Source organism: Pelmatolapia mariae, linkage group LG18, assembly GCF_036321145.2.
Source record: "Pelmatolapia mariae isolate MD_Pm_ZW linkage group LG18, Pm_UMD_F_2, whole genome shotgun sequence".
NCBI classification, from domain to species: domain Eukaryota; kingdom Metazoa; phylum Chordata; class Actinopteri; order Cichliformes; family Cichlidae; genus Pelmatolapia; species Pelmatolapia mariae.
The window spans coordinates 26,344,530-26,355,000 of record NC_086243.1 but is presented as its reverse complement, the minus strand read 5'-3'; the positions used below and the strand labels follow the sequence as shown (position 1 = coordinate 26,355,000).

General features: G+C 40.4%; 2 protein-coding genes across 2 annotated transcripts in view; one reads left to right on the top strand and one right to left on the bottom strand.

Moving 5' to 3' along the window:
- Nucleotides 1-3,788, top strand: part of sdr39u1 (short chain dehydrogenase/reductase family 39U, member 1) — a 14,647-nt gene extending 10,859 nt beyond the window's left edge. Inside the window, exon 6 of the mRNA XM_063461729.1 lies at nucleotides 1,240-3,788. Within this exon, the coding sequence (XP_063317799.1) occupies nucleotides 1,240-1,667 (428 nt within the window). The 3' untranslated portion in view covers nucleotides 1,668-3,788. The remainder of the gene's footprint in view (nucleotides 1-1,239) is intronic.
- A 408-nt stretch (nucleotides 3,789-4,196) lies between these two features.
- mettl17 (methyltransferase like 17) lies at nucleotides 4,197-10,410 on the bottom strand. Its single transcript, XM_063461883.1, has 14 exons — nucleotides 10,225-10,410; nucleotides 9,190-9,331; nucleotides 8,942-9,091; nucleotides 8,751-8,838; nucleotides 8,364-8,445; nucleotides 8,143-8,216; nucleotides 7,966-8,060; nucleotides 7,774-7,844; nucleotides 7,391-7,498; nucleotides 7,218-7,286; nucleotides 7,087-7,137; nucleotides 6,901-6,993; nucleotides 5,559-5,755; nucleotides 4,197-4,431 (listed from the first exon to the last, which is right to left on the bottom strand). Exons 1-14 carry the CDS (start codon nucleotides 10,291-10,293, stop codon nucleotides 4,338-4,340), a joined length of 1,383 nt encoding a protein of 460 aa, XP_063317953.1. The 5' UTR covers nucleotides 10,294-10,410; the 3' UTR covers nucleotides 4,197-4,337.
- Between the last annotated feature and the right edge of the window lie 61 nt (nucleotides 10,411-10,471).

The window sequence follows — 10,471 nt, the reverse complement described above, 5'->3', positions numbered from 1 at the left end:
AACGCGCTCTAGTGTGAACGGTTCATGGCCCTCAAAGCGGTCCGGAAGCGCAAAAGAAGACGTCACACACAACGCGCTCTGTTTACGGAAGTAAAAATGGCGGCTACAGAGCTAGTAGGTGTTGTTGCAGCAGTCTATCAATTTCTGCACAGTTGTAACCGACAGAATTTTGACAAATTAATTAGAAAAAGAAGGAAACTGGAAAAAAAAAAAGAAAAAGAGAGAGCCTGTGCTTTAACAATGGCCGCCATGCTTTCTCGTTTGTCTTCTCCAGCGCTGATAATTGGCATCTGTCTTGTGTCAGTGACGTAAAAGACGGATTAAATGCGACATGACCATTCAAACAGCAGTCGCTTTCTAAAACATCAGATATGTATCAGATTTAGTACCACATACGAAAGTGACCTAGGTCGGATTTGAAAATATCAGATTTGTGCTGTTCACACTGTTATACCATGATCGGATAGGGTAAAAAAAAAAAAAGTCGGATTTGATGCGCTTTCGCCTGCAGTGTGAACATAGCCTAAGTGTTCTGCTCATAGTTATTTTGGAATCACCAAAAATACAATTTTTATGCCTGTCAAATTGTGTTATCCTTGGCATTTTTCAGAGATTGACTAAATCGACTTAAAGAAATGTGGAAAAAATTGTGTTTTTATGACTGGCCGCTAATAACCAAGTGCCTAAGGATACATTTTAAAAACAGTGGTTCATTTTTTGAATTGGGTGCCTTTTTCATGCTTGAATGATTCACAGGTCAGTGTTAACTGGTTTAACAAACAAAAAAAGAAAAGGGGGGGCAGGGGAAACCTTTCCTTTGAAGACGATCAGGTACAAGAACTAGACTTAAAAAGAGTGAAAAGGCTACCATGCGTCCAAAGAAAAACTTTAAAAGACCATCAGTCTGTTAAACTTTTGCATTTTGTACATGCATACACAACATGTGAAGATTTAAATTATCTTATCTCTGTATTGCTTTTTTTTTTCTTTTTCAGTTTTTCTAGCATGAATTAAAATTTTACCTCGTGGGCCAATTCAGAGCAGATAATCTAGATTGACTGAATGGAGAGCATAAGCTAGAACTAATGGTTTCTCAGTTATAAAGAGTGTCCCAGTAAATCATCACTGTGAGCCAGCATGCATGCACTTCTCATTGGAAGAATGCAGCAATCATTAAACAAGTTAAAATGGCTACAGTGAAAAACATATGTGCTTTCTTATTTTCCATGCATTCCCCAGGGGCAGTGCTGGGTCGTGATGGTGGGGCCATGAAGCAGATGCTGCTGCCGTTCTGGCTCGGCCTCGGGGGTACCCTGGGATCTGGAAGACAACCATTTCCCTGGATCCACGTTTCAGACCTGGCAGGAATCATTGTCCATGCACTGGAGCCCCCTGCTGACACTCCATCCTCCTCATCACCACAAGTGTTCAACGGAGTCGCACCGGCTCTCAACACCAACTATGAATTCACTAAAGAATTGGGTCGGGTCTTGGGGCGGCCCACCATCTTTCCTGTACCTGGCTTTGTCATGAACGCCCTGTTGGGCTCGGAGAGGGCCGTGATCCTTACTCAAGGCCAGAAAGTCATACCCAAGAGGACTTTGGAGTCTGGATTTCAGTACAACTACCCTGACTTGACCTCAGCTTTGAAGGAGATAGTTAATTAACAAGAGAGTACGGCTGTTCATTTTTACTGTAATACAAGAATAAACAAATATGAGCCTAAACGAGTCATTGAAAATGAATCCCAGGATCATGACTCAGTAAAAGACTGTTGTAAATTACTTATTCATCAGATCTGTGTACTGATGAACTGGTGTTTCTCATATTGCTAAAGAGCAGTTATGGGATCATGTTTGAAAAACTGTTTTAAATAAAATGTCATGCTTTGCTTTAAAGTGTTTCCCCGCATTTGGGACAATAACAAGCGGCTCTAAAGCCGGGTGTGACAGCATCTTTGCTTACATTTAGAAAGCACTGGGACATGATTGTTGATACTGAAGTGTTTCTGTAAAATAAATCTGACAGAGTTGAGTCTTGATGACAGATGTGTCTAAACTTTCTCCTTTAGCAGCTTTTGCTCCTTTCGTTCAAACTCATGAACAGAGCTACAGAAAATAATCTTGGATGGTTGTACATCTAGCCATTAATGCCGCAACTAGTGACCGTGTTTATTGTTATTAACTCCTAATTAATGCAAAAAAAAAATGTCAGTGACACAGTGGTTAGTAATATTGCCACATATCAAGAAAGTTCCTGGTTTGAACCCTAGCCTGGGTCTTTCCGTGTGGACGTTGCATTTCCTCCTTGTGCCTGTGTGCTTCTCCTTGGTACTTGAGCTGCCTTCCACAGTCCAAAAACATGCTTTTTAAAGTATTTAGTGACTCTAATGGTTGAGATTCAGATAAAGTGTAAAGAATAATCCCCTAAATCTTTGGTTAAACTGGTCTTGCCGTCCAAAGTGCTTTGAATGGTCAGTAAGACTAGACCAGTAGTATATAAATGCCAGACCATTTGTCTAGCTTTCACTCTAAAGTGGCCTTAATATTTACTTACTGGAATCCTGCTGTTCAGCAGTTCAGTCAGGAATAAATAAAAGATCTGAATAGTTGCATAAACCAGTTAATAAAACTTTCCTTGCATGGTTAACGAGTTACAACTTTTTTTTTAAGGTCTGCTTACAGATACAAAGCAAAACACTACGTGTAAAACTCTGTGCTCAGGTTCCCTGTCTGTGTGGATTTCAACTCACAAGTAAATTTTGACCCGCTTTTTCTTCCTTTCAACTGATTAGTCAATGTCATGCCAATCACAAATGTAACAATCCAATCAGAGAACAGATGGGTTTGGCTCTCGGACAGGGAGCTTTACTGAGTTGCAGGTCCTGGAAGAATAAATGCTCTTTTACATGCCAAGTGCCAACCCCCAGCCCAGCGTTTTCCTTCATCACCATGAAGGAAAACTATGGAAGCCCGTTTCCGCCACTAAAAAAACCCCAAGTATCCATAACTCGAAATTTGGACTTATTAACTCCAAATTTGGAGTTACTTTTCTCAAATTTTCCTGTATTTGTAATACAGTTTGAAGCTGGGGGATCTCTATATGAATGTCCCATAGGGCTCATACAAGCCAGGTTCCTTATCTTTCGGTAGCTGTTGAAAGGATAAAGTTTTGGTATATCAGTGGTTAGAAATACCATTATTACTGTAATATTACTTTCACACAGAGTCAGGGCTGACCCAGGACCATTGCTGTGAGTCACAGTGCGCAGCATAGAGGCCCTTTCACAGCAGATGCAGCATGCGCTGCTGATGCTAACTACTAACTAAGAGCGAAGGATCCAGAATTTGTTGCGCTTGCTGCTGAGCTGTGGTTTTTTGCGGCAGCTCTACGTGTACTAGATGCGCCTGTTGCTTGTCGTTTCTGTCTCTGACTTTATATCCTCTACAAGAGTTTCTGTTGTTTTATTTTGAAATGTTCAATAAAAACGTGTCACTAATTCATAACGAAGAAAGCTTTGTAACTATCCCCAGTAGTGAAGTGTGTGTCATTAGGATGATCGTGAGTGCTCCTACAATGCTGCTCTTTCAAGCTGCTGCAGCATGATATTAGACCACAGAATCCAGAGAGAACAGATGACAGCAAAAGTATCACAACACAAGATGTTCATGACTCCAACAAAGAAGAAAGTCTAGCTCGTTTATGGCAGACATGACATCCAGCTGTTTTCATGACCACATTACAGATGGTGAAGCACCGAAACAATTATTGGAGCTATAGGTCATAGCCTGGAGTCTTTTTTTTTTTTTTTTTTTTTTTTTTTTAAATAGTCGGTTTACATAAGTCTAGGTTAATAATCAAGTTTACTGGATCTTTTTTGTGGCCTGCAGTAAATTAAAATGTTGCTGAAATCTCACTTTGAGTCTCACAGTGTCACTGAATTAGCCTGCAACACTGAAACGTGTGCAAAAAGAAATTTTACGCTTTTTATTTTAAGGCTGTGAAATGTTATGTTACAAAAAAAACAATACATAAAGCTCATGTTATGTATTGTTCTGCTGAATAAACAACTTTAAGATTTGTTTGGACCGCATTGAAAATGAAATGCTTCTCAAGGTAAATTCAATTTCAAAATACTTTTTAAAAGACACATTTCAGTCCAAAGAGCATCACACTTTTAAAAAATATAATGGTTTATTGGAGGTGGTACACAATAAAGAAAACTGCAGAGAGGAAATGTATATGTAACTTGCAGCTCCTCTGTCTATAAATCAAAGTATTATCAGTTTCACGATGTATCGTATGTTTCCACAGAGTCTGTCTTTACGGCTGAATCGTCACTCTGAATCACTGTTGACATCTTCATCTACACCTCGAATGATCGGCATTTGATCTCCCCAGTCACTGCTCCGAGCGCAGCGGTACATATCTCTGATTAAATGACATTGAAATAGAACAATTAAACAGAAAAAAAACCCAATACAAACCAGAACAGTCAAATAAGTCCATCAGTGACAATAAAACTCAAACAACAAAAAGAAATAAGAATATCCAGCAACCAAAGGCTGCCTGTAGCACAGAGTATCGATTATTATGAGATACAGAAGGTTTACAATGAATTTCTGCTCCATTTGGTCTAGTTCTGACACATTTTCTCATCTCATAATTCAGAATTATAGCAAACTTTGATCAACGATTCCCCAGTTTGAAGGCCAGGCAAGTCAGATCTTTTGCTGCATTTCCTTCCCTTATTCTCTCTTTCTGTATTTCCCGCATCTTTCCTGTGTGCCTACCTGTGTCTAGGAAATCTTTAAACACCCGAGGAGTTTTGTTAATTTTAGGAAACGTTGTTGATGAACTGCGTGGCCCCACACTGAATCAAATTCAAACAGTACGCAGCCCTTATAAGCATTTTAATGACATATTTCTTCTTAGTTTATTTTAATGCACCTGGTCCCTAACAACATATCCTAAAAACCCTATGGTATCCGATCCGACCTAGAGTCTTAATATCTCTGGATTCAGGACTGATATCCTCTCGATTATAAAATTAGACTTCAAACGTTTCTTTTTGATGAAACCTGAGCTGAATTTGGTGACCCTGAAGAATCCTTTAGTCAGACTGCTGGGGGACTTCCCATGATGCACTGAGCAGTTCTTCTTCACTCTCTTCTTTTCCCTCCCAATGCATTCACCTGTCACTACTGAATGTCAGTACTTTTTGTCTTCTCTCTCCTGCAGTGTGCATTTTGTCTTCATCTCTCTATGCCAGAGGTGGGCAACTCCAAGCCTCAAGGGCCAGTGTGCTGCAGGTTTTAGATGTATCCTTGAGCCCACACAGCTGACCTCCTCAACATGTCTTGAAGTTCTCCAGAGGGCTGGTAATGAACTAATCATTTGGTTCAGGTGTGTTGACCCAGGGTGATATCTAAAACCTGCAGGACAGCGGCCCTTGAGGCCTGGAGTTGCCCACCCCTGCTCTATGCTAGCATTTAAGGAAAATGACTAAACCTATTCTGCAGCTGATGAATTTGTGTGACACTGATTTTTCTTTTTACCTGCTGTGTTTACGGGCTGTCACCACCATGTGCTGTAGCTGTCCGTCCGGGCAACACATGCGACAGTGGACATGCCTCGTTCTGCGCAGCACTGGTGCAATCAGCCTGGCCCACTCCACACCCTTTGTGCCTTCCTCCACCGCTTCTGTCCGCCTCAAAATTAGGTAGCTGAACTTCTCGATCTGACGGTCGTTGTGCTGGAAAAAAAAAGAAAAAGGGTTGATATGGAATTAATTCAGCCTTTATCTGAAAAAACAAAAAACAAAACATGTTTGCATATATAGCACCTTCTGTCAGCGACAAATATAAGACAAGTGTAAATTAATAATACTTAAAAGGCAACATGAAGAAAAAGTTATGAAGTTAAAAATAACGAATTCAATCCAAAATAAAATCTTGGCACAAGACTTTGTGTCTTTTATGTTTTACATGCTATTAAATAAATATGAGTTTCCTGATAATATGCAATAATACGAAACTTCACCTGTGTTCACGGAAGGGAATAAAGTGCAGCTGATTTTAATAGCAGAGCCTGGTACAGAAGACCAGGCTCTGTTTTGTTGTTTTTTGCAGATTACCCTAAAATGTTTTAGTCTTATTTGGTCTGTTGCTTGGTTTGCAGGACCAGCATTCTAAGAAGAAAAGCCTCAGAACTTCCTCTCCTCCCGTCACCCTTCCAGGTCATCCGAGGTGTTTCCAAAGCAGCTGAGGCATAATCTCGTGGGTCTGTCCCAGAGATTCTCAAAGTAGAATATGCTCAAAATGCCTCACCTAGGAGGTGTCCAGGTCATATCAGGTCAGATCCTCAAAAAACCACAGCTAGCTCCTTTCGAGTTGCGGATCTACTCTGAAGCCCTCAGAAAGGACTCCCAAATGACAACAGTGAGCCACCCTGCGGAGGTAGTTCATTTCTACTGCTTCTATCTGTGATATTTTTGTCACTACTTAGAGCTTGTGACCATAACTGTATACCCACCACTGCTTGCCATCTCTCTCTGAGGGCAACTCTAGACTGAGAGTCCAGGCCCTCTCCAGGAGACCTGTTGCAGAGCACCAGCTGTGCGTTGAGGTGAGCCTGACTATATTAGCCGGTACTACTCAAGCACTAATTCACCAGTGTTGTCTTAGCTGACTTAAAGGGAGGGTGGCTGAAAAGCCAAAACAGTCTGTTTTAGACAGGTGATGAGCTGAGCCACTAGAAACATAAATAAGGATAATTTAAAATTCATGCAATGCTGCTCCGGTGGAGTCCAAGAATAAAAAGAAAGAGACCAGGTAATTAACAGAATAGATCCCATTTAAAGTGAAAAGCTGTAAACAGACATAGACAGTTGAGTCTTACCCTGGGTAGAGACAGAGGTTGGTAATGCTGCTGGAAGTTGCAGGGTGAGACAGGCTCATGGGCCAGTTTGGGACACACCAGTTCATGCGAACACTAAAATAAATAAATAAATAGACGCGCAATAAGACTGAGACACTAATGGCTCTAAGTATGACTTTAATTAAATCTACTGGGTGTTAAACTTACTGGAGCAAACACTGATGCTGGCCTGGAGTCATAAACGGTCTTCTCTTGTTTCTCGAGTCAGAAAACCAACAATTTAGTTTGATCAATAACAACTATTGTGAACTGCTGTCTTATCTAGTGTGTTTAAATACCTTCAATAAAGTATCTCTGGCTTCCATGAGTATCTGATGGCCGTCTTTGGTCCCATTTTCCACCAGCACCTAGAACATAAAATGCAACGAGTAATAGTTTTTTTTTCTGTTTCCTTTTAAACACCAGAGGCTCACCATTCATTTTCTTAAGTTGTATCTTTATTTGATCTCACCAGATATGAGCTTGTCTTTCTCCAAAGAGTGAATGCTGCCTCCTCTCGGTCTTTCACATTTGGCAGCTCTGAGAGGGTAAAAGCTGCAGTGACTAAATCAAACTGCACCTGAAAGGAGAAAAAGGATGGTCAGGATTTCCAGTTGTTGAGATTATCTGGAACATTAATGACAGCAAATCAAAAATATTCGGATTTTCTTTATTTTTTGATTTTGTCTGTTTGTATTGTTTTCTAGAACAACGACTAAAAATATTAAAAAATCCACGTATAACCCAGAATTGAAGTCTAGAATATTGCATATACATTTTTAATAACACACTGAATTTTTACAATTCTTGACAGTGAACACATTGTGACTTAAATAAAAGCTGAGGGAGTTTTACCTTAGGAGACACAGGGAGAAACTGCCTGAAATACACTTGTTTGATGCAGGGTTCAGCTCTTTCGTCATCACCTGCTCAATTCAAAAAAAAAAAAAAAAAATAAAAAAAAAAAAAATACAATCCAGTCAGTTCTTATTAACATCTGTATTTCACATAAAGAAACAAAAATAAATTGTCTACATGTGTGTCTACCTTTCAGAAGTCGTTCTGCCAAAATGTTCATTGGCCCTGAGCTGTCCACACACACCATCTCCTTCAAAGAGTCACCCCAGCATGCGTGAGATGCCCTGAGGAAACGGCCAGATTATAAACTTAGTTTAGCTATTCAGACTAAAGCATTTACATGTTTAACTAGTGTTGCACACTAACCAGACAACTGTTCCTAACCCAGAACCAAAATCCAGGAGAGTGTGAGGAGCAAAGGAGGGATCCCTCTTCTTTATCTAAATGATGAGGGGGAAAAAGGAAAAACTGCAGGTATCACTGAGTTTAACCACAAAAAACAACTTGTGCTTGGATTCAAGCGACTCTTAAAAAGGAAGCTCCCTGTATCACCACGTAAGCCGATCGCCTCCACAGCACTTTGCTACCTCATTCAGAGCTCTCCTCACTGCAGCGTAACCACCACCAAGTCGAGCTGCCATGTAGACCACGCCGAGCTCTTCATCATACCTGAAACACAGTGAGATGCTTGTAAATCTACTGCACGTCAAACTTAAAGACCAAAACTACAACTTCAGGACGGATCATGGTGGAGCGCATCCATTCACTGGGTTTATTTAAAAAAGCATCTTAAGTCTGTTAAAGGTATAAAATGTTCACCATTTGTCATAAATCGCAGTGTTAGCTTCTCCTATTATGGGTAAAAGAGGCTTTTTCTCCTTTAGGAATGAGTAAATATAACAAAGAGGCATTCAGAACAGACTGAAACGTGAAAAACTGATAATGGATAACACTGTAGTTAAAAGACATGTTACTTCATGGGTGCCCAGTGATATGTCGTTCTTCGGAGCTCTGAGAGAACTTTCCTCCTGATGCGGTCTTCCATTGCTTGCTCGTCAATATCTGCAGAATAAATGTATATTTGTTTTTCTAGCTGCTGCATGATATGATCTTGTTGCATGTGTATTATTACTTTAAAAAATAAATTTATACATTTGTCACCCACCTCCTCCCTTTTGCATGGCTTTCTCCCACAGTTCTTTCTCCAGGCTCACAGCTTTCTGCCTCAGAGTTAAATCCTCGACCGCTCGTTTCCTGCTCCACAGGAAGTTCGTGAGCTTGCAAATGCGCTCGGGAAGCTGATTCACCTGAGCTCCTACAGATGCAGAGATGGATGAGAGGCAAAGGGTTTCAACCAATGAAGCTGGTCAGAAAGATCTGTTATATTAGCTGATTCACCAACACTAAGCTTACTGTGAATAATTGACTGTGCAGCCACGTGGAGTTCCTCAGGTAGCCGTAGAGTTTTCAAGTTGGTCACACCTGGGTGTTTTCTGTGTGGTTCACCCTTTAGGAAATCTACCTGTGGCTGCGGGTGTGTAGCTGCACTCATTGGCTGAAATAACAGGTTTAAATGATGCCGTTTTACTGACCTTTGAATTAAACTGAACTAAACTTTCCTCATATGATTATATGAGGAAAATAAAAACAGGAAATCCAATTAAAGCCAGATTTTAGAAAAAAACAAACAAACAAAGAAACCAAACAAAATCTGTGTTTCATTTTTTCAAAAGAATCAGTGGCCACTACATTAGGCACATGTACTGTTTGAGTGCTTGTTAACGTAGGTATTTCATCAGCCAATCACATAGCAGCGACGTAATGCATTTAGGCATGCAAACATGGACAAGAAGACCTATGGAAATTCAAACCAAGCATCAAAATTTGGATGAAAAGCAATTTATGTTACGTGACGTGGTTGTTTGTGTAACAATATACTCGAGTATTGTTGCTGACCATGTCCACTTACTTATGATTACAGTATTCTGAAGGCAAAAGGAGGTCCAATCCAGTGCTAGCAAGGTGTAAATAATGAAGTGGCCAGTAAGTGCATTTTTAGTTTATTTAATGAAATGTTTGAGTCCAAGGTAACTGGGAACCAGACAGCAGCCTTACTGACTCCAGTTATAATGTCAGAAAGACATAGCCAAGAGATTTTTTATGCTGAGCTGATAATAAACCCAGAAAACTCCCCACAGTGTTGCCCTCAGTTCAAAGTATTCAGACATGTGTTTGGGCAGTGTTTGAATGAACGTAGAAATCAGTGAGAGCTGGCAGCCCCGACATCTGGGGGACAGGTGGAGTAGATTCACGACTAAATGGTGTATATTATGCCAAAAAAATAAAATGTAAATGTACAGACTGAAATTATTTTGTTCTCTATAGCTTATGTGTCTGACCTCTGCGCTTAAAAAGCTGCATTCAGTGGTAATATCAATCCGTACTCACCCGGCACACCAGCATCCCCAGAGGTGTTCTCTGACAGAGAACACAGGCGCTAAATCTACGCGGTACCATAACATCTGCTTCTACAAACGTTTAAATGGCTTAAAATTCAACTTTCATCCAGCCCTCCTTAAGTGTCACGTTAGAATCCCACTAATCCTTCAACAAAATAATTCCGACCATTACCTAAGGCGGAACACTTTCGCCCCTAATCTCTGTTCCCACCTCAGGAGAACAACGAAGAGTGCTA